We start from the raw sequence: 25024 nt of genomic DNA on the forward strand, positions 1-25024 counted from the left end.
TACTGATAATAATGTACAGTGTTTATTATCAGTAATCGTGTTATTAATAAACACTGTACATTATTAGTATCAGTAATAGTGTTATTAAAAAACAACGGGGATTTACCCTGATTCCTGTAATTTCTCTCTCTCTGATCCCCAGTCTGGATGGTGTCGGTCTCACAGATTCTTGTACCGAGGATCTCGTCTCCGCTCTCAGTGCAAACCGGTCACTGACGGGTCTGAACCTGGAATCAAACTCCTTCACAGACCGATCTGTCCCCGCTCTCCGCTCTCTCATACTGACCTGTAGGCGTCTGGAGTGGATCTGGTGAGTGTTTGTGTTACGTTTAATGTAATAAATAAAATATCAATGGGATTCAGTCCCTTTTATGTGTAATATTCGTCTGTAAATTTATTGAAATATTTACCCCAGTCTCCCTGTTATTTCCACTGTTGTTCAATCTGTTTATTTCCTGTTTAATCTTTCATCTGTTTCAGGCTGGGGGCGAATCAGTTCAGTTTAAACGGAAAGAAGCACCTGAAGTCACTGCAGGAATCCAGACCCGGACTGCGTGTGGGAGTGTGAACATTTCAATTTATAACCATTACCGGTCTGCATGGTCACCAATGAGGCGCTGGTTCAAAGTACAGACAGGAAGGGCCCAGGGTGGGGCTCAGTCTGGGCTGCAGTGGGACACTGGGTCAATGTACAGACAGGTAGGGCCCAGGGTGGGGCTCAGTCTGGGCTGCAGTGGGAGACTGGGTCAATGTACAGACAGGAAGGGCCCAGGGTGCGGCTCAGTCAGGGCTGCAGTGGGACAGTGGGTCAATGTACAGACAGGAAAGGCCCAGGGTGGGGCTCAGTCTGGGCTGCAGTGGGACACTGGGTCAATGTACAGACAGGAAGGGCCCAGGGTGGGGCTCAGTCTGGGCTGCAGTGGGAGACTGGGTCAATGTACAGACAGGAAGGGTCCAGGGTGGGGCTCAGTCTGGGCTGCAGTGGGACACTGGGTCAATGTACAGACAGGAAGGGCCCAGGGTGGGGCTCAGTCTGGGCTGCAGTGGGACACTGGGTCAATGTACAGACAGGAAGGGCCCAGGGTGGTGCAGAGTCTGGGCTGCAGTGGGACACTGGGTCAATGTACAGACAGGAAGGGCCCAGGTTGGGGCCAGTCTGGGCAGCAGCATGACACTGGGTCAATGTACAGACATGAGGGGTCCAGGGTGGGGTCAGCCTGGGCTGCAGTGGGATCCTGGGTCAATGTACCGACAGGAAGGGCCCACGGTGGGGCTCAGTCTGGGCGGTAGTGGGACACTGGGTCAGTGTACAGAGAGGAAGGGCCCAGGGTGGGGCTCAGTCTGGGCTGCAGTCAGACAGTGGGTCAATGTACAGAGCGGAAGGGCACAGGTTGGGGCCAGTCTGGGCAGCAGCATGACACTGGGTCAATGTACAGACATGAGGGGTCCAGGGTGAAGTCAGCCTGGGCTGCAGTGGGATCCTGGGTCAATGTACCGACAGGAAGGGCCCAGGGTGGGGGTCAGTCTGGGCTGCAGTGGGACACTGGGTCAATGTGCAGACGGGCAGGGCCCAGGGTGGGTCTCAGTCTGGGCTGCAGTGGGACACTGTGTCAATGTACAGACAGGACGGGCCCAGGTTGGGACCAGTCTTGTCTGCATTTGGACACTGGGTCAATGTTCAAACAGGAAATATCCAGGGTAACTATTGTCCCTATGAACATTGGGTGTCCCTCCCAGTGAGGAGTCGGACTCTGTAATAATGACCCTACAACCCCCAAAATCTCTGCCCTTCTCCAATTCTGGCCTCTTGCACATCCCCAACTGCCATTGCTCCACCATTGGCGGCCGTGCCTTGAGCTGCTTTCGCCCTAATCTCTGGAATTCCCTCCCTAAATCCCGCTGCCTCTCTCCCCCTTTAAATGCTTCTTCTTTGCCCAAGCTTTTGGTCATCTGTCCTAATACCTCCTTGTGTGGATCAGTGTCACATGAATCGCTCCTGTGAAGCGCCCTGTGACGTTTTACTACTATAAAGGTGCAATATAAATGTAAGTTGTGTGTGTGCTGTGTTAATAAAACTCCACCGCTTACTTCAGCTCAGGCCTGGTCTGGTTATATTTTTTTAACGGTGTTCGTGTTTTAAAATATTGAATATCGGATCCTTGAAATTACATCTCTCCTCCTCCAAGCGGCATCGCAGACGTGACTGTTTGATCGCGTGAGTCGTGCGTGTGGTGGCGGGTAGAGCGGGGCGGGAGGTCTTACTCGGGAGGCTGGATATTCAGTTTACACCGACTGTGAGCAAAAGAGTTCAGCTGGGTGCCCACAAAATGGCCTCCCGACATGCAACGCAAAATGGCCGCCATGCACCTGCCTCAAAATAGCCGACGTGAACCCGCCGCAAGATCACAGAATGATCTATCACGAAAGGAAGCCATTCGGCCCATCGTGCCGGTGTCGACTCTTTTAAAAAGCTAACCAGACAGTCCCATTACCCTGATATTTCCCCGTGTCTAACACATTTTTCCTTTTCTAGTAATTATCTAATTCCCTTTTGAAAGTTACTATTGAATCTGCTTCCACCTCCCTTTCAGGTAGTGAATTGCAGATCATCACAACTCGCTGCATAATAAAAATAATCCTTCCTCATGTCACCTCTGGCTCTTTTGACAATTATTCTGAATCTGTGCCCTCTGGTAACCGACCCCCTGTCAATGGAAACAGATTCTCCTCATTTACTCAATCAAAACACCTCAATTGGCCGCTTTGTCCCCTCAAAGTTGTCCCATCTCCCCGAAACACAAGCATCATTTTGAAATTATCGCAAACCCTCGTAGCCCGAACAGGGGTTCATGTTTCCGACGTTAATCTCCTCTCGGCCCCTGTTTGTCTCACACTGGATTAACGTGTTTGGATAACACTGCAGGTCGGGCTACTTTAACCCCAGGCTTTAACCTGGTTAAATCACAACGATTACAATCGAACAGGAACATGTTAAACCGAGGCCCCAAAATCAGGGCCCAGAGAGGAAATTAAATCCCAGGCAATAAACAGACCGAACTCCCGTGGGCCCTGTTTGGTTGCAGCCTGTGGAGGAGGCCTTGATCGGTCCCCTCTGGAGGAGGCCTCCGTCGGTATCCCTCTGGAGGAGGCCTCTGTCAGCCCCCTGTTGGGGAGGAGTCCATGGACGTTCCCCTCTCGGGGGTGGGGCGCAATGGGCCCCCCAGAGGGATCCCAGAGTGTAATCTTTATGTTTAGACCACCAATACAACTGCTACTATTACAAGAACAGTTTTTATTTATCATATATTTTTAATATATTTTTGTGTATTCATACACGGCCAGCATGGCGGCATGTTGGACAAAATCGCGGAAAGTACGGCGGCAATCTTGGACAAAATGGCGGCAAGTACGGCGGCCATTTTGGATAAAATCTCGGTAAATACGATGGCCATCTTGGACAAAATGGTGGCAATACGGCGGCCATTTTGGACAAATGTCGGGAGTACAGCAGCCATCTTGGACATAATGGTGGGAAGTACCGCACAGACTGTTCCCAGTGATACCACAGTGATAGCAGAATGTCCTGGTGGCCTCACAGTGACCCCAGAATGATCCTAGATTGCAACCAGGGACCCCAGAGTGCACCCAGTCACCTCAGAGTGATCGCAGAATGGCAATCCTTACAGTTAGACCAACACAACAGCAACTACTACTACAAGAACAACAACTCGTATTGAGAAAGATATACTATATATGTTTATTTGCACACGGGCAGCATGGTGGCATTTTGGACAAAATGGCTGCAAGTACGGCGGCCATCTTGGACAAAACGTCGGCAAGTACCGCGCAGAGAGTCCCCAGTGATCCCAGAGAGATCCCAATTGGCAGTCCTTATATTTAGACCACCAGAACAACTGCTACAACAACAACAAAAACAACAATATGTATTTATAATACATATAATGTATATATGATATGTGTATTTATACAAGGGCCAGAATGATCGCCAAGACGACGGCCACCTTGGACAAAACGTCGGCAAGTACCGCGCAGAGTGTCCCCAGTGATCCCACCGTGACCGCACAATGAACTCGGAATGCCCCCAGTCAACGCAGAGAGATCCCAATTGGCAGTCCTTATATTTAGACCACCAGAACAACTGCTACAACAACAACAACAACAACAATATGTATATAAGTACGGCGACCATCTTGGCCAAATTCGGGGTAAGTACGGCCGTCATCGTGGACGAAATGGCAGCAAGTACGACCGCCGTCTTCGATAAAATAGCGGGAAATACCGCGGCCATCTTGGACAAAATGGCGGCAAGTGCAGCAGTCTTCTTGAACAAAATTGCGGCAAATACGCAGCCATCCTGCACAAAATGGTGGAAAGTACCGCGCAGAGTGTCCCCAGTGACCTCAGAATGTCCCAATTAACACAGTGACGCCTCAATGCACCCAGTCACTCCTGAGTGATCATAGAGTGCACCCTGGGATCCCAGATTGCACCCATTGATCCGACAGTGCACCCACTCACACCAGAGTTTTCCACAGTATTTACACACGGCCAGCATGGCGGCAAGTACAGCAGCCATTTTGGACAAGAAAGCGTCAAAATCAGCTGTATGTCTAAGCTTGAGAAAACAGCTACTCTGTTAGGTGAGGCTTCACTCCCAATGTCTCAGTGTTTCTGCTTGTCCTGATATCAATGTAACATTTGAAGGGCTGTAGGTAATGAACAGTGAAGCCCCTTCAGATGATCTCAGCCCAGTAAGAGAACAAACAGAATAGTAGCAGTAAGACAACAGTTTTGCTCTAAAGCCCAACCAGATCCTGATTGGAAAAGAATATAATAAATAATTCACAAATACTATACGAAACTGTGACCGAACTTTAGAACATCCTGGTACTTTGTTGTCTTTTTCTCACATACTATGGAAACTGTCGACTTGATTAACTTTCTCAGAGATTCCAAAAAGACTCACCAGTTTGAAAAAGACAGGCTGAAAAATGGCTTCAAAACAGTGACTGGGAGACAGTGATTTTAAGCAATGGTCTGTTTAATTCAAAAGAAGCTGCCAATCAAAACTGTACGAGAAGAAAGGACCCTGGAGGATTGTATCTGAATCAAATGTTTGATTTTGTGAGGTGCAGCCTGCCTTTAAGAGGTGCAGGCTGCCTTTAAGAGGTGCTCACCACTCACGCAATATAGGGGGCCCCCTGCTGGTGAGAATCCGCTCAACAGCGCAGCCAGGCCTGACTGCTCGCGGGAATCAGATAAATCACCAGGCAGCACAAATCTCACGGCCTGTCTGCATCTCACCAACTGGGTGCAGGTTAATCACACGGGGGTTAATCGACCCCCGCGCCTGGATTGGGGGGTTGTCGAATTTAATCCCGTACATATCTTCATATATATATATTACATAGAATATAGCACGGTGCAGAAACAGGCCATTCAGCCCATCTAGGTAAAGAAGTTCCCGTGAATTCCTTATTTGTTAGCAACAAATTCTTCAATATGTAGTATAATATAACATATAATATAATTTTCTAGTTACATATATGTTATTTTGAATGTACAGTGCAGCGCAGTATAGCACAGAGGCCATTCGGCCGCCTGCTATTTCTATTTTGAAACAAAATCTTCTTGTATATATAATATTTTTATCTTTGGATATATATATATATATATATATATATATACATATATATATATTGCATAGAATACAGCACGGCACAGAAAGCGGCCATTCGGTCCATCTGGGCGATGAAGTCTCTCCGGGATTCCCAATTTTACTTCAACAACAACAACATGATATTTATTTGTATACTACATTGAATTACACAGAATGTACAGCAGAGAAACAGTGGTCATTCGGCCCAATTGGGTAAATAAGTATCCCATAGAGTCCCCACAGTTACTAAGTGATTCCACAATGCACCCAGTGATAGTGCCCCATTGATCCACAGTGCCCCAGTGATCCACAGTGCACCCAGTGATAATACCACAGTGCTCCCAAAGTGATCCCAGTGATCCCACAGTGCACCCAGTGTTCCCACACTGCACCCAGTGATTCCACAGTGCACCCAGAGGTCCCAATATCCCAGTTCACTGCATTTGTGTAAACGTTTGAGAGACTGTCTTTATATACAACAACTTGCGTGTATAAAATAACGTGTGTGTATATATATATATATATATGTATATATATAAATGTATATAATATTTCTAAGTTACATAGAATGGGTAAAGTAGTTTCTCCTGGAACCCCATAAAGCTGAAACAAAATGGCGGCCAGTAAGGCGGCCATCTTAAACAACATGGCCGCCAGTGTCCCAGTGATGCCACGGGAAGCCAATGATCCCACAATGTCCCACTGATCCCACAGTGGCCCAGTGATCCCACAATGTCCCAGTGAACTTGCAGTATCCCAGTGATCCCACAGCACTCCAAGTGATCCCACAGTACTCCCAGTGATCCCACAGTGACCCAGACACAATTTACGTGAGCCCGATTGGGTGCAGCCTGTGGTGAAGGCCTCGGTCAGTCCCCTGTGGAGAGAAAGCTTCTTGTAAAGGATTCCTCCTCCTCCCAAAAATTCTCTTTCGACATCTTCATGTTACAGCATTTCCACAAAAAAATACTTTGGTTAATTAAAAGCAATTGATTAAAAACAAAGCAAGCGATTAAAAAGGCACAGCTAGAGCCCAGAGCTCCCTCACACTCACTCACTCACACACATTCACACTCACTCACTCACTCACTCATTCCATTACACAGGCAGGCAATCTCTCAGCAAACACCACTGACAAACAAACTCCCCAGTTACAAAGCAGAGAATCTGAAGAAAGGAGAGAAAAGTTGGGACAGAGAGATACAGAAAGACACTCAGGGCAGACTGAAGAGCAAATGTTGCTTCTCTCTCTCTCCAATAGAAGTGTGCAGCGTTTTCTCTCCTGTTTTGCCACTCACTCCTTCACTCTCCACCGCCCCCCCCCCCACCCCTCCCCTAAAAGGTGTTGTCCTGGTTAGTGTTTTCTGCAGGGTCCAAATTGCCCCTGTGTTCATTTTCTCTTCTGTTACTGGAGCAGGCGACAAAACCCTGGGCATTTTTTGCTACTTCACCAGTTTGGAAAGGTGAACGAACTTTCCCTTTGCTTTTTTCTCTTGTTTTAATTAGCAGTGAACATAAAGCCACTAGTTTGTGGTCAACTTACAGTTTGTGGCTTTTTGCAATTAGCCAAACATTTCAAATAAATTCAAGACATATAAAAGAGCCAAAGCAATTTTTTTAAAACCTAATACACCGCATGATCCCTCACTCAGTTACAGGGACAATCTCTCAGCAGCATTCATTTACACAGAAACAAAGCCCAGTTTATAAAGGAGAAGAATCGAAAGAGTAAAAGATTGAGAAACAATCTTTATCGACAACAACATATATACATATATATAGATATGTACAACTACTACAACCTCAAATTGTATACAAAAATATACATATGTGTGTGTGTATTATTACAACTACTATTACAAGCATCCATGAGGGCTGTGGGGGAAAAGCAGAGCGGGAAATGGGACTAATTGGATCGCGCTTTCAAGGAGCTGGCACAGGCAGGTTGGGCTGAATGGACTCCTCTTGCACCATGCCTGCCATCAAAATGTGAATCGATGAACAACAACTTCAACGCCATGAACCTGAAACAAAATGGCACCCGAAAGGCGGCCAACTTACGAGTGGGGCAAGATGGTCATATTGAAAAAATTGGCCGCCATGAAGTTAAACAATATGGCCACCCTGATGCTGAAACAAAAAAGCCGTCAATAAGGCGGCCATCTCACTGAGGGGCAAGGCGTCCATGAATTTTAATCAAAATTGCCGCTCTCAACCGAAACAAAATGGCCACCAGTAAGGCAGCCATCTTACTGAGGGGCAAGGTGAAGTTTGTTGTGATGAGAGACACAGAGAGGGATAATTTGCTTTTCCTGTTAAATCACTGTTGCACTATAGTTAAAAATACAAACTGAGTGAGACTAACACTAGCTGGTGTTTAACATAAAGACAGCGGTGCAGTGAGGGAATTAAACATCAAAATGTGAACTCTGCAAAAAAATGGATAAACATTTGGTTATTTGGACTGAATGGTGACAGAAAAGGAGAGACCAGACATTCGGAGGAAAAGTCCAATGAACCATTTTGTGCAGAGAATGTAATTCTAGCTTGTATTAAATAAATCAGAGTAAAATTGGACTCAATCTGAATGTAGTTCTGATCTGGGATTTAATTCATTTCTCCATTATTCATATTTTTCTTTAATCTGAAACAATAACAGGATTTTAACAGTAACAGAACAGGAGAGTGCTGCGGGACCCTGTTCAGTTTATTAACACTGCAGAAGGGGTAAAAATACATATTATTTATTACAGAATTCAGCAGCTCACTGGGAAAGTTGCACATGGTACAGATGGAGGAGCAAAAAGATGGAAAGTGATTTTACACTTTAATTTGGAGCAATGCCTTTTTATCTCCACAAGATTTAGTTTCACGTTTAATTAATGGGCTCTTTATCCTAAACAAACTTCAGGCACAAACCATGGCTTTACAGAGAAAACAAACATTTATTATCAATTCAATAGAAAAAATGACATTAGAATTTAAACATCATCTTGGGTTCATGCCCGATTTAGAATTGCTTTAGCAAAAATTAAACAACACATTCTCAATTCTCAAAATGCATAAACGTTTGGAAATCAAATGTTTATCTTAGACTAAGCCCATAACGAAAGTTTTAGACTTGCCGAGAAGATTCCAGGTATTTTGATGGATACCGTTGTAGTGTAGTGTGACTTTCTCTTGTAGACAGGTCATCTGCTTCACAGGCAATCTGTAATCCTGCATCGAGGCATCAAGCTGGGAGGTAGCGAGCAGTCAGGAAGATTCCAGGTGAGGTGGTGCTGTCAGGAAGTGAAAGGTGAGGTTGGAGCAGTCGTGGTGGATCTGTGTCTCTCCCCACTCAACTTCTGCCCAGCATTTAAAGAGATTTTTAACACAGAATCACAACTCTGGGACGGTGTGTTGTCAACAATAGGTTCCTACAAATACAACCCACGATTGATTGACACTTCACTTGTTTTCTCTCAGTGTCCACAACGTAACCAAGTTAAGTCGGCAGGAGTTCAAATGACCTCTAGCCCCCCTGGAATTGTTCTTGTTGCTATGGTGACCTATCCTCTGCTGTGTGATCTTTTACAATGTGTCATTAACAATCATTTTAACAGTCCTTCCTCCTTTTAATCGTCCTTTTCCTTCAGACATGCTGAAACCAATTTAATCTCAGGCTTTCGTTTATCAGATGAATGTTTACTGCACAGAACAGCTGGGAGACTCCTGCAGTAAGTAATGGTCAGGGTCAGGTACACAAGGCTGAGTGACTTTATTGTGCAGCTTCAAGGCATCACCTTTAGAAATATCAACATTAAATCCACAAGAGTGTTACCCCAGAACAAACATGAACTGTCTGGCCTGCTTCATCTGCTGCTGTTCTGCTGGTCAACACTCTCACACACTCCAAGCTGATTACACAATTTTTTTTGTCCGTCTTTCAATGTGTCTGTTCTCTGTTTATGCCGTTTGTCTCTATTTATTTTCTGTGTGTTATTCTATCTTGTTATTTCCACTTCTACTTCCATCAATTTGTAATTTTTTTGTCAGTCTCTCTCGTTCCATCCATGTCTGCTTGCTCTCTCTCATTATATACATATATATATATGCTTTCTTTCACTTTCTTTCTCTCTTTATTTTTTCTCTCCTGTCAAAGAAACTCACTTTATTTATCTCCAGCTCTGTGTACCTCTGTCTCTACCCCTCTTTGTTTCTATCTCTCTCTTTGTCACAGACCCTCTCCCCTTTATGTGTACCTGTTTTAATTTTCTGCGCTATTTTAATCATTATATTTCTTTTGCCTTGTGTTCTCTGTCTCTGTCCCCTCCTCTCTCCATCTCTCTCTCCTTCTGTCTTTCTCTTTCTCTCTCCCAGTCTTTCTGTCTTTCTTACACTCTCTGTCCCACTATCTCCCTGTCCTTATCTCTGATCTCTCTCACGCTCTCCCTGTGTCGCTCTCTGCCTCTCTTTCTCGCTCTCACTCTCTGTCTCTCCCTCGCTCTTTATATCACTATCTCGCTCTCTCTCACTCTTTATCGCTGTATGTTCCTCTCTGTTTCTATGTCAGTCACTCTCCCCTCTCTCTCTCCCTCTCTGTATCCCTGCCTGTCTCAGTCTCTCTCCCTCTTTCTCCAACTCTCTGAGTTTCTCTATCTCGTACTTCTCTCCCTCCCCCTCTCCCCCTCTCTCTGCCTCTCTCTCTCCTTCTCCATTTATTTGGAGTGCACCCATCCTGGTCTGGCCCGAAGCAGATACTTTGATTCTCAGCTTTGCACATTTTGCTGGATGACCATTTAGTTGAAGTCCAGCTGAGCTCTTTCTTGCTGCCATTTCGAGCAAAATGCATGTGTCGTCTGCAGAATAAATCCTGCCTTAATGGGTCAGATGTTAAATCAAATATATTATCAGAACCATATTTCAGATCATTTAAGGGCTCCGTGCTGCTAATATAAAATTTACTTTCCATCCGCCGGGAAGTGTAGGGGATGGAGTATGAAATGGGATTCAGTTCTAGTGCTTGAAACCCTTCAGCTCTTTCTATGATTTCACTAATTTAACAATTAGATTGATTGGGTATTTCACCGCGTTCTTCAGCTCCTCTCTGAATGTAGTCTGGGTCAGGACATAAATACACGTGTTTGTGCAGGAACTGAGAAGCTGAAGCATCTTTGCTGTATCATTTGTGATATAAAGAGGGTCAGTGTAGGAGTAATAATACCGAATGTCTGCAATTCGCACTTTAATGTAAAATACAACCTGTGTCAGCCACAACAGTATAAAACTGCCCGATATACTGAAGAGTAAAATGATGGATTTCTTTCGGTTCTCCATCTCTGGATCACTCTGATTCTTTCTATTGCTGCGGCCCCGGAGTCCCCTGCGGACTCGACTGGACATTAAAATACGCCTGACCGTCAGAACATTGAGCAGCAAAATCAGACAGAACGGGACACAAGGGGTTAAAATGAGGTGAAACATGTCAAATGCGGCCCATGCGGGGAAGTACGGAAGCTCGGTTTAATTTCACAAAACCAGGGAACATTATCAATTATATATCCGGGTTCATATACAAAGTACGTGGGGACATTAAACAAACAGCCCAGCACACTCACTGTTCCCAGAACCACAGCCGCCGTTCTCTCGGTGCAATATTTAGTTTTCAGCTTCTCACAACAAATGGCCACAAATCGATCAAAGGTGAAAGCGACTGTGAACCAGACAGAAACCACAGTGACTGCACCACTCAAGAAGGTAATAAAACTACACACGGGAGTAATGTTCAGGAATGAACCTGGGAAATAAATCGCACCAATCCAATTCAATATCACACCAATGATAACGACCAGGAGATCGGCCACTGCCATTCCCACCAGGTAGCGACTGATACATTTGGAGAGACCGCACTTTCCTCGGGACAGGATCACAATCGCCACTTAGTTAACTGTAAGAGAGAGAAAAGGAAGCAGAGAAATTAGTGATCAGACCTGGAGCCAATGCAGCAGTTTGAGAGGATCTGAGGTGAAATTTCCAGCTTTGTTGTTGCATCGAAGGGTGGAAAGTGATTGATTGACCTGGGCAGCACTTTCGGGCACAGAGATGTTTTTAAACACAATGATCAATAATGAATTGGGAGATGGATACAGAAAGTGAATAAAGTGAGCACCGGATCCACTGGAAGGGCTGAGTGAGGGCACAGTGCCGGTGGGGAAGGGAGAAGGGGTTTTACACACCGGGAATCCAGAGGATTAAAGACGGATTTGGGCTCCAGACTGACGGGAAAGAGAGTGAAGGGTCGGGAAGGTGAGGGTATAGTAGAAGGTGCAACTGGTTTGTTGCATTGGGTAACGAAAGCCCACGGGGGCAGGCAGTAAACAGGAAAGCCAGCTGTAGCCCGAGCCAGTGAGTGAGATTGGGAGGGAGAAAAGGAAAAGAACATGTAGGAGCTGAAAGGGAGTCAGGAGTAGATGGTTTAGGAAAGTGGACAAACTGAAGGAAGGGTTGAGGAGACAGAGGATTCACTGCAGTGGGACGAGAGGCTGGAATTAGAAGGGAGAGACTGCAGCAGAGTGTTAGAGGAAATCTAATGAATAGGTCCCACTAACACAATCCAACTAATACATTCAACTGTTCATTTCTGTGGTTATTGATGTCAGGAAATCTGTGTTTGGTGTAAAATGTGTGCAATAAATTTACATTGTACATTCAAATCGATATGTATTAATTAAATCAACCTCGTTGTTTATTGAATTCAGCCGAGTTTCAACGTACAGTATCCGAATAATTCATTATGATCAAGAAATTACTGATTCTATTCTTTGAGCAAATTTTAATTATGTTTCGTGTCAATGTGCAAAACAAGGAACATTCATAAAAACAGACTGAGGACCTGACAGGGATATAAACATAAGGGGTGAGTCACACAATACAAACTCACCCAATCTGACCACATCATAATAACACCTTCAAATCACATTTTCTACATTTAATTGTACTGGAAGTTTCAGCAGTTCATTCTGATGAATTATTCACACCACAGCCTCTCGCTTTCCCTCTCAGTCACCTTCTCTATCACTCACTCTGCTCTCTTTCTCACATCTATTTTCATATCCGATTAAATCCTATCATCCTGTGCCTGCATTCTGTTCACCAGCCCCGTGTTCCACCGATCCTATTCTCATTGTTAGTTTGTTAAATTGTGAAGCCTCCGTGGAATAGTTTACTATTTCTACAGATCATTCAAGTCCCCACCTGTTGACCTACACTGTTCACTTCATCTACAAATCATGGAATAAACAGAATCGAATGCCTCTTCCAGACAGATCTCTTAATAATTGAGATTCCTTCACCTGTAATTATAAAGTAAAGTGATAGATGGCGGGATTGTTCAATTAACAAAACGCCAAGATCACACTTATAATCTACAGATACATAGAAGGGCTCCTGATTCCAAAAGGGACAGTGCAAACTGAGACAACATAACACCAAAACATTTCATTTTACAGTGAAGCCCAGTGACAGTCAGTGAATTCATCCACAGTGAAGCAGAGAAGGAGATGTGAAAGAGTCAGCAGAAAACTCAGTTCAGTAACCAGACATCTGAATCGGCGTCAGATACACACATAATGAAAAAATATTTCATAACAGTGATAACCAATTAAAATCCCAGTTAAACTGAAGAATATTATTGTGGAGGGAATACACTGTGCTCCCTCCTTGTAACACTGATACTGTGAGATGCCTCATTATCAATCACTGAAAACACATTGATGAAAACATACTCCAGAACAGGTTAGTTCCACACGATGAAACTATTAACAGCTCCTGATGGTCTGACATCAGCTCTTCGCCCAGAGACCTGACCCCAATATATTCAGTACAGTGATTATTCCAGGAACAATGCCGGGGGTGGAGACAGAAAGGCGACTACAGATATAATGTAACTCCTTCAAGACCGAACTTTTAGAAGTTAAGGACATACCATTGTTCAACAATACATTCAGTACAGGGAATAATCCAGTAACAATGCCAGGGTTGGATACACAATAATCATTACGGATATAATGCAGCTCCGACAAGACCAAATGAGACTGAACACATTCCATCATTGAACGGATCGAACAGAGCAGGCGACTGTAAAACATGCAGGGAGAAAATATAATTTAGCAAGTACAGCAACAGAGTTAACACTCATTTACACCATTAACAACTGGGATAGTGGCTTACCTGGAACGCCAATGGCTGCAAGAACAGGATAATAAATAAGCATTATCTGATCGATTACTCGATATCCCATTTCTGTGAGAAGCACTGACTTCTGTTGGCCTGGAAACCACAGCTCGGCCAGGCACTCTGAGCTGATCCATTCCAACAAGCCCTGAATTATACAGGGGATACGTCTCCACTGACACGGTTATACTCCTGACCATTGCTATTAGTTACAGTCAGTTTAACAAACACATTACATCTGCAGCGTTGACTCCAATGTAAATAATGTGGTGGATAGAACACAAACATCTCAAAGTCCCCGTCAATATCTGAATCAGACCTCTCTCAGGAATAAAGTTTAAATCTGTTCTTATCCAGGATTGATCCAACAATAATGAGCAGCTCCATTTACAGTTTTTATATGATTGCATTGATCATGTTCATTCCTGGAGATTAATTTATAAATGTTACAGAATCTCCGCAGTGTAGACTGAATCCCGGGACACAAGCAGACCCGTTTCACTCTGTTCCTGCAGTTTCCCAGTTAAAATATAAATTGTGAGTCTCTGACACGGGGACAGTTAAAGGGCAGGTTGAGGATTGCAGCCTAGAAATGACTGTGGGTGATATTAGGGGACGGACACTGAACATGTCCCATTGACATTCCTCTCTCCGCTATTTTACTGCAGATGTTTACCCGTTCATTCTGCATTGGTTAACGGCTCCAGTAAACTTGGCCCCCTGTAACACCGAGCTGAGCTCATGACCCGATTTGACCTCCATCACAAAGGCCCCGTGATTCCCTCACCCGCCTCCATTCCTTCCTCAGCCCATTGCCATTGAAACCCTCATCAATGCCTCTGTCCCCTCCAGACTCCATTCCTCCAATGCACTCCTGACCGGCCAACCAACCTCCACCTTCCATAAACGTGAGCTCGTCCAAAACTCTGGTGTCCGTGTCCAACCAGCACCAGGTCCTGCTCGGCCTCACTGACCCTCACTGGCTCCCAGTTCCATATCACTTAAATTTAAAGATCTTCCTTGGGTTTAAGTCCCTCCATGGCCCACCCATCCCCGTCTTCACACCCACAGCCAACCCACCAATGACCTCCTCAGCCATGGTTTACTGGCCTCCTTTGTTGGGACTCCCCTCACTTGGTTCCACTCACCTATCTGATCAGAGCCAGGAGAAGCTTCTCTTCCCACCCTATCACCGTTATCTCTGATGTTTCTAAAGGTTCAATCCTTGGCTCCCTCCTCTTCCTCATCTACATGCTGCCCTTTGGTGACATAGTCCGCAGACATGGACCAGCTTTCAGATGAACGCTGACAAAACCACCGCCTCGCTTGACCCTTTCTGCAGGAACAGAGAGATCTGAGGTTATATGTGCTCAAATCGTTGAAGATGGCAGTGCAGTTTGAGAAAACAGTTTAAAAAAGCAACCGGGTTACTGGGCTTTATAAATAGAGGCATAGAGCACAAAAGCAAGGAAGTCATGATGAACCTTTATAAAACACTGGTACGGCCACAATTGGAGTATTGTGTCCAGTTCTGGGTCCCGCACTTTAGGAAAAATGTGAAGGCCGTAGAGAACGTGCAGAAGAGATTTACTCGAATGATTCCCAGGATGAGGCACTTTAATTGCTTGGATAGACTGGAGAAGCTGGGGTTATTCTCCTTGGAACCGAGAAGGTTGAGATGAGATTTGATAGAGGTATTCAAAATCATGAAGCGTCTGGACAGATCAGATAGAGAGAAACTGTTCCCATTGGCGGAAGGGTCAAGAATCAGGGGACATCAATTGAAGGAGATTGGCAAAAGAACTAAAGATGACATGAGTAAAAACCTTTTTACACATTGAGTGATTAGGATCTGGAATGCACGACCAGAGGTGGTGTGGATGCAGATTCAATCATGGCCTTCAAAAGGGAACTGGATACGTCCTTGAAAGGAAACAATTGCAGGGCAACGGGGAAATGGCGGGGGAGTTGCTCGAGCTGAATTGCTCTTGCATAGAGCCGGCACGGACTCGATGCGTCGAATGGGCTCCTTCTGTGCAGTAACCTTTCTATGATTTCAATGTCTTTGCATTTGTCAGACCCACATTCTGTTTTATATGAGACACAATTTTCTCCAGTTAAAATGGGGAACTCCTAGCCACGGATTCCACTCCGGTCCTCCACTTCTGGCAACTTGTGCATCCACAGTTCATTTGACCTTCTTTTGACAGCCGTGCCTTCAGCCATATCCACGCTCCAGTGTGTGGTCTCCACAAACCCCTCTCTCTCCCTCTCCCCGTTTCAGGTACCAGCCGTGGCTCAGTGGTGGCACTCTCACCTCTGAGTCAGAAGGTTGTGAATTCAAGTCCCACTCCAGAGACCTGAACACATAATCCAGGCTGACACTGCAGTGCAGTACTGAGGGAGCACAGTGCTGTCAGATGGTCAGTACTGAGGGATCACTGTGCTCTCGGATGGTCAGTACTGAGGGAGCACAGTGCTGTCGGTTGGTCAGTACTGAGGGAGCTCAGTACTGAGGGAGCGCAGTGCTGTCGGATGGTCAGTACTGGGGGAGCACTGTGCTGTCGGATGGTCAGTACTGAGTGAGCACTGTGCTGCCGGATGGTCATAAGAACATAAGGAATAAGGAGCAGGAGTAGGCCATTCGGCCCCTCGGGCCTGCTCCACCATTCAACCAGATCATGGCTGATCTTCGATCTCAACTCCACTTTCCGGGCCTATCCACATATCCCTTGATTCCTTTAGAGTCCAGATGTTCATCGATCTCAGCCTTGAATATACTCAACGACTCAGCATCCACAGTCGTCTGGGGTAGAGAATTCCAAAGATTCACAAACCTCTGACTGAAGTTTCACCTCATCTCAGTCCTAAATCGCCCACCACTAATCCTGAGACTATGACCCCTAGTTCTAAACTCTCCAGCCAGGGGAAACAGCCTCTCAGCATCTGTCAAGTCCTCTAAGAATTTTATAAGTTTCAATGCGATCACCTCTCATTCTTGTAAACTAGAGAATATTGGCCTATTCTTCTCAATCTCTCCTCATATGACAACTCTCTCAACCCAGGAATCAATCTGGTTAACATTCGTTTCACCACCTCTAAGGCAAGTATATCCTTCCATAGATATGGAGACCATAACTGTAGACAGTACTCCAAATCCCTGTACAATTGCAGCAAAACTTCCTTACCCTTGTACTCAACCCCCTTGCAAAAAATTCCGAAACACCATTTGCCTTCCTAATTGCTTGCTGTACCTGCAGGTTAACTTTCTGTTTTGTGGACAAGTTCCCCCAAATCTCTCTGAACACCAACATTTAATAGTTTCTCACCATTTAAAACATATTCTGTTTTTCTATTCTTTCTATCAAAGTGAATAACCTCACGTTTCCCCACATTATATTGCATCTGCCACCTTCTTCCCCACTCACTTAACCTCCCTATATCCCTTTGCAGAATCTTTGTGTCCTCCTCACAGCTTATTTTCCCACCTATCTTTGTATCATCAGCGAAATTGGTACATTGGTCAATACTGAGGGAGTGAACTACTGTCGGAGGGTCAGTATTGAGGCAGCACAGTACTGTCGGAGGGTCAGCATTGAGGGAATGCAGTTCTGTCGGAGGGTCAGTATTGATGGAGCGCAGTATAAGTTTCAATGCGATCACCTCTCATGCAGTTCTGTCGGAGGGTCAGTGTTGAGGGAGTGCAGTACTGTCGGAGAGTCACTACTGATGGACTACAGTCCTGTCGGACGATCAGTATTGAGGGAGCATAGTACTGTCGGAGGGTCAGTATTGAGGGAACACAGTGCTGTCCGAGTGGCAATTCTGAGGGACTGCTGCATTTTGGAGGGGCAGTAATGAGGGAGCGCAGCAATGTCGGAGGTGCCAACTTTTGTCAGAGATGTTACAGCGAGGGCTCATCTTTCCTCTCTGGTAAGTGTAATAGATCCACTGGCAATATTCAAAATAGCGTAGGGGAGCTCTCCCGGGTGTCCTGGCCAACATTTATCCCTCAACCAACAATACTGAGACCGATTTTCTGGTCATTTATCTCAATGAAATGTGTGGGATCTTGTTGTGTGCAAATTGGCAGTTGCGTTTCCCACATTACCACAGTTACTGCACTTCACAATGTACTTCATTGACTGTTTTGGGACGTCCTGAGGTCTTGAAAGGCGCTATATAAAGGCAATTGCTTTCCTTCTTTCAGACGTCCCATGACACCCATCTCTTGCTCCAAGCTTTTGTCATCCCTCCTAATATCCCTTTCTTTTGGGCCTTCTTTCGGGCACTATCGGGTCCTTCTCTCCTCTGCCAAAACTGCTCACTATTCCAGGATCATCCTGGAATGCAAAGATAACCCCCGGCTTCTCTTCTGCACGACAAACCATCTTCTTAAACAGCTCTCCCCCGCCCCCTTCACTCTCACCTTCAAGGAAAAGTCCGAGGAGCTCATGGAATTCTTTGTCACTAAGATTGAGACCATCCGTTCAGGTGCCTCCCTTCCCCTAGCCCACCAAGCCAAACTTTCCCTACGGCTCCCCCCTGCCCTAGCCCTCAACTCACATATTTCTCTTGTTTCTCTCATGTCTCCCCTCAAACCCTCTCCGAGTTTATCTTGACCTGCTCCCTCAAACCTATTCCCACTAAACTGCTGACCACCCAACTTCCCTTCCTGGGCCCCATGTTATCTGATATTATTAACGGTTCCCTCTCCTCAGGTACTAACCACTTCCCCTTCAAATCTGCTGTCATCAACACCCTCCTCAAAAAGCCCACCATTGAATCTCTGGACTTGCAAATTACCGCTTCCTTCTCCAACCTCCATTTCCTCTCGAATGTCGTTGAACGCATTGTCACCTCTCAAATCCGTGCCCATCTTTCCCACAAATCCATGTTTGAATCCCTCCCAACAGGTTTCCGTCCCTGGCTCAGCACTAAAACGGCCCTTATCAATGTTCTATATGATTGTGACCATGGTAAACTATCCCTTCTGATCCTTCTCGACATGTCTGCAGCCTTTGACATGATTGATCATACCATCCTCCTTCAACGCCCTCTTGCATCGTCCAGCTGGGTGGGACTGTGCTCGCCTGGTTCCATGCTTATCTATCCAGTCATAGCCAGCAAATAACCTGCAATGGCTTCTCGTCCCATTACCGCACCATTACCTCTGGAGTCCCCGAAGGATCTATCCTTGACCCCCTCCTATTGATCATCTACACGCTGCCCCTCGGCGACATCATCCGAAAGCACAACGTCAGATTCCACATGTACATTGACGACATTTAGCTCGACCTCACAACCACCTCCCTCGACCCCTCCACTGTCCCTCATTTGTCACATTGCTTGTCCGACATTCAGTACTGGATCAGCAAAAATTTCCTGCGACTGAATATTGGGAAGAGCAAAGCCATTGTCTTTGGTCCCTGCCACAAACTCTGTTCCCTAGCCACCGACTCCATCCGTCTTCCTGGCCGTTCGCAACCTTGGCGTTCTATTTGACCATGAGATGAGCTTCTGAACACATACCCGTTCCATCACTAAGACCGCGTGCTTCACCTCCACAACATCAGCCGTCTCTGCCCCTGCCTCAGTTCATCTGCTATTGAAACCCTCAGCCACGCCTTTGTTACGTCCAGACTGGACTATTCCAATGGTCTCATGGCCGGACTCTTATCTTCCACTCTCCATAAACTTGAGATCATCCAAAACTCTGCTTCCCGCATCCTAACTCGGACCAAGTCCCTTTCTCCCATCACCACGGCCCGCATCCTAACTCGGACCAAGTCCCTTTCTCCCATCACCACGGCCCGCATCCTAACTCGGACCAAGTCCCTTTCTCCCATCACCACGGCCCGCATCCTAACTCGGACCAAGTCCCTTTCTCCCATCACCACGGCCCGCATCCTAACTCGGACCAAGTCCCTTTCTCCCATCACCACGGCCCGCATCCTAACTCGGACCCAGTCCCTTTCTCCCATCACCACGGCCCGCATCCTAACTCGCACCAAGTCCCTTTCTCCCATCACCACGGCCCGCATCCGAACTCGCACCAAGTCCCTTTCTCCCATCACCACGGCCCGTAACGTAACTCGGACCAAGTCCCTTCTCCCATCACCACGGCCCGCATCCTAACTCGGACCAAGTCCCTTTCTCCCATCACCACGGCCCGCATCCGAACTCGCACCAAGTCCCTTTCTCCTATCACCTGTGCTCGCCGACCTACATTGGCTCCAGATCCGGGAGCGCCTCGATTTTAAATTTCTCACCCTTGTTTTCAAATCCCTCCATACCCTCGCCTCTCCCCAACTCTGTAACCTCCTCCGTCCCAACAACACTCCGCAAGCTCTGCCCTCCTCCAATTCTGGCCTTTTGCACATCACCGATTTTAATCGCTTCACCATTGGCGGCCGTGCCTTCTGCTGCCTGGGCCTTAAGCTCTGGAATTCGGTCCCTAAACCTCTCCACCTCTCTCTCCTCCTTGAAGGTACTCTTAAAACCTACCTCTTTGACTTCTGTCCTAATGTCTCCTTATGTGGCTCAGTGTCAAATTGTGTTTGCTAATCGATCCTGTAAAGTGCATTGAGACGTTTTCCTACGTTAAAGAAGGTGTATACAGGCAATTTGTTGATGTTCTGGTTTCAGTATGTAGAGGGGTCTGGGAGAGTGAGTCAACATGAAAAAGGGTACCAAGGACTGTAGATATCCAGACAGTCCCCAGATTGTGTCATCATATGGAGGGATGTTTGTGAGTGAGCCAATATGTAAAATGGTTCCAAGGACTGTAGATATTCAGGGAGTCCCCAGATTCTGTCAATATTTACAGAGGTCGGTGAGAGTGAGTCGCTATTTACAGGAATACCAAGGACTGTAGATAGACATGGAGTCCCCGATTGTGTCAGTATTTATAGGGATTTGTCAGGGTGAGACGAAATTTACAGAGATACCAAGGACTATTCAGGGAGTCCCCCGATTGTGTCAGTATTTTTTGGGGTCTGTGAAAGTGAGTCGATATTTGCAGGGATACCAAGGACTATAGATATTCAGGGATTCCCCCGATTATGTCAGTATTTACAGGGGTCTGTGAAAGTGAGTCGATATTTACAGGGATATCAAGGACTGTAGATATTCAGGGATTCCCACGATTATGTCAGTATTTACAGGGGTCTGTGAAAGTAAGTCGATATTTACAGGGATACCAAGGACTGTAGATATTCAGGGATTCCCACGATTATGTCAGTATTTACAGGGGTCTGTGAAAGTGAGTCGATATTTACAGGGATACCAAGGACTGTAGATATTCAGGGAGTCCCCCGATTGTGTCAGTATTGATAGGGGTTTGTGAGGGTCAGTCTATATTTACAGGATACCAAGGATTCTAGATATTCAGGGAGCCCCCGATTGTGTCAGTATTCATAGGGGTTTGTGAGGGTGAGTCAATATTTGTAGGGATACCAAGGACTGTAGATATTCAGGGATTCCCCCGATTGTGTCAGTATTAATAGGGCTTTTTGTGGGTGAGTCGATATTTACAGGGACACCAAGGACTGTAGATATTCATGGAGTCCCCCGATTGTGTCAGTATTTATCGGGGTTTGTGAGGGTGAGTCGAAATTTACAGGGATTCCAAGGACTGTAGATAGTCATGGAGTCCCCCAATTGTGTTAGTATTTACAGGGATCTGTGAGAGTGAGTCAATATATAAAGGGTTACCAAGGACTGTAGATATTCAGACAGTTCCCAGATTGTGTCAGTATTTACAGGGGACTGTGGGAGTGTGTCGATATTTACAGGGCTACCAGGGACAGTACACATTCACGCTGTACCCAGTCTATGTCAATATTTACAGGAGTCTGTGGGACTGATTCAATATTTACAGTGTTACTAGGCAGTGTACACATTTAGACAGTCCACAGATTGTGTCAGGAAATTTAGAAGTGGATCCATGTTTTAAAGTATCCAGAGCCTTCACCGGAAAGGAACATCCGCTCGAGCTTGAGGAATACAGCGAGACCCTTGTCTGTCTGACTGACTGATGGAAGGCTTTTTTGCGTGAAAGTGAATGCGGCTGGACGTGTTGTTACTCAAAGGCACTCCTTGCTGGTGAGCAGAGGCAAATGCTCGAGCAAAACAGCCGTTTTCGGGCAGACACAGGAAGCTTTCAAGTTTAAGTAAGGAAAGGAGGTCTCCTGTGCCTCAGCGCCAACATGTTAACCTGCAGGCTGTCTGTAAAGTAAAGAAAACGGCCTTGAGCTAATTTCTGCTTACTCCAAAAGCACGTTCGCTAGTTCCAACAAGAAACCGAAGGATGACTTTTATCTGTTAATTGTATTGCAGTCCTCCGCTGTACCAGCTGAACGATCGAAGGGAAGCAGCAAAGATTGCTCTCTTTGGTAAATGTTCACCGTGAGCCTTTTGATATCCATGGACTCGTGGAGTCACATGTGCACGACCGAGACTGACTCGGTTCCTGCTGATACCCCAGAGCTGTGGGAGTGTGAGTTGCTGCTTACTCTGCACACCCTGGGCCATTGGAGCAGTCGGTAACGTGTCTAACTACTGGTCAGATGATTGTAGGTTTGATTTCTACCTGGCTTAAAGGTTTCTGCACCCTTCTTTAAATTACAAAATATATTTTATTTCATAATATTTAAGAATACACAAAGTTCAAAATAAATATTACAATTTCGAAGCAATAAATTCATAACAATACAAACCGTACAAAATACGATCCCAATATTACAATTCAAACAATGTGCATATTTTATAATACATGGTGACCAATACAAGATGGGATGGGCTTACATGGTGCCTTTTCCCCATACAAACTTTGTGTCGGCTGCTCAAAATTACTTCACACAGAGGGTGGTGAACCTGTGGAATTCTCTTCCACGGAAGGCAGTGGAGGCCAAGACGTTGGATGTGTTCAAGAATGAGATAGATATATTTCTTAATGCTGATGGGATCAAGGGATATGGGGAAAAAGCGGGAACAGGGTACTGAGTTAGACGATCAGCCATGATCATTTTGAATGGCGGAGCAGGCCCGAAGGGCCGATTGGCCTACTTTTGCTCATATTTTCCATGTTTCGATGTTTCTTAAAAACCCATGGTTTTTGCCTGAAGTTTATTTCGGAAAAGGAGATCATTAAGTTATAAGTAAAATTAAACCTTGTGAAGATAAAAAGGAATTGTCCCAAATTAAACTGTAAAATCAAATTGCACCTTTTTGCTCCTCCATCTGTACCATGTGTAACTTTCCCAGTGAGCTGCTGGATACCGTAATGAATCACAATGTACTCTTACCCCTTCTGCTTATTACTAAACTGGATAGGGTCCCGCAGCACTCTCCTGCTCTGTTACTGTTACAAATACTGTTATTGTTTCAGATTAAAGAAAAGTATTAATAATGGAAAAATTAAGAAAATCCTAGATCAGAACTACATTCAGATTGAGTCCAATTTTATTCTGATTTATTTAATATAAGCTAGAATTACATTCTCTACACAAAACGGCTCATTGGACCTTTCCTCCGAATGTCTGGTCTCTCCTTCTCCGTAAGTGTTACGACCAAATAATCAAATGTTAATCCATTTTTTTGCAGAAGTTCAGATTTTGGTGTTTAATTCCCTCACTGCACCGCTGCCTTTGTGTTAAACACCAACTAGTGCAAGTCTCACTCTTTTTGTATCTTTAACTATAGTTCAACATTAATTTGAATGGAACAGCAAATGAACCCTCTCCGTGTCTCTCACCGTAACAAGCTCCACCTTGCCCCTCAGCAAGTGGCTGCCTTCTCGGTGTCCATTTTTGTCAGGATCAGGGCGATCATTTTGTTTAAGCCTCAAGGCGACCATTTTGTTTGACATTGGCCCCCTTGCCCGCCAGCAACTTGGCCACCTTGCCCCTCAGTAAAATGGCCGCCTTGCCCCTCAGTTGGATATCCAGCTTGCCCCTCAGTAAGATGGCTGCCTTACTGGCTGCTATTTTGTTTCCGGTTCATTGCATTGAAGTTGTTGTTCATAATTTCATTGTAGGTACGCCACAAGAGGAGGCCATTCAGTCCACTGTGCCCATGCCGGCTCTTTGAAAGGGCTTTACAATTAGTCCCTTTATTAATCCACACAGTCCAAGTGACTATTAATTTTGTCCCTGATTATTGTTTCTAAAAGCTTCCCCACCATCGAGGTTAAACTGACTGGCCTGTAGTGGATGAGTTTTCAGGAGGAGGAACACAAAGCCCTCAGACAGTGGTCGGCACAGAACGGGCAGTTCTGCGACCAGATAGTCGATGCCATTTGGCAGAACCTCTCTTTGCCAGAACTGACCAACAACCACCAAGATGTGACCTTGATGGTGGGGAGAAAGGCCCTCCCAGTGCGTTCCTTCCAACACGCACAGAATATCAATGCCAGCGCGAGCTGCCCTTGAGGCAAGGACGGGAGCATCTTCAGCCTCCTGATGGGCTGCCCCTTCGTGCAGAATTTGTGGAGAGAGATGCGTTAACATCTGTCCAGGTTCATCCCAAAAAGTTCGGTAAATCAGGACGCTCGACGGGCTGTTCGGCGGGTTGTACACCGAGACAGATATCAACTTCTGCAGGAAGACCATCAACTCGGTGAATGAGGCCGTTTTGTTCCGCCGGCAATCTGCTGGCCTTCTAGCTGAAATGGCTGTACACAACCGAGAGTTGCCGACTGGCACACTCCAAGGTCCAGGAGTACGTGCTGTGGGACGCACTGAAGCGAGGTGCAGACTATGCAACGGCTTTATGGGGAAAAGGAACCGCGTAAGGCCATCCCAACTTGTGTTGGTCACCATATATTATAAAGCATGTACTGTGGTTGAATTGCAATATCGGGATCATGTTGTGTTCGATCTCTTTTGAATTATATTGCTTTGAAATTGTGGTGTTTAGTTTGAGTTCTGTGGATTCTTAAATTTTATGAAATAAAGCATATTTTGTGACAAAAAAAGTGCGCAGAATCCTTCGAGCCATCTAGAAATAAAACCTACAATCTTCTGACCTGTAGTTAGACACGTTCCGCGTTGCTTCACTGGCCCAGGGTGTGAAGAGTAAGTATGAGCTCACACTCCCACAGCGCTGCGGTATGAGCAGGAACCGAGT

General features: G+C 45.7%; 1 protein-coding gene across 4 annotated transcripts in view; it reads left to right on the forward strand.

Moving 5' to 3' along the window:
- The window catches only part of LOC137316370 (NACHT, LRR and PYD domains-containing protein 3-like), a 32397-nt gene extending 30305 nt beyond the window's left edge, over window positions 1-2092 (forward strand). For all 4 annotated transcript variants that reach the window (XM_067980443.1, XM_067980444.1, XM_067980441.1 and 1 more), the window contains 2 exons: window positions 143-310; window positions 481-2092. In XM_067980443.1, coding sequence (XP_067836544.1) covers window positions 143-310; window positions 481-568 — 256 coding nt within the window. In that variant the 3' untranslated portion in view covers window positions 569-2092. The remainder of the gene's footprint in view (window positions 1-142; window positions 311-480) is intronic.
- Window positions 2093-25024: the final 22932 nt, after the last annotated feature.

Source organism: Heptranchias perlo, unplaced genomic scaffold, assembly GCF_035084215.1.
Source record: "Heptranchias perlo isolate sHepPer1 unplaced genomic scaffold, sHepPer1.hap1 HAP1_SCAFFOLD_59, whole genome shotgun sequence".
NCBI classification, from domain to species: Eukaryota; Metazoa; Chordata; class Chondrichthyes; order Hexanchiformes; family Hexanchidae; genus Heptranchias; species Heptranchias perlo.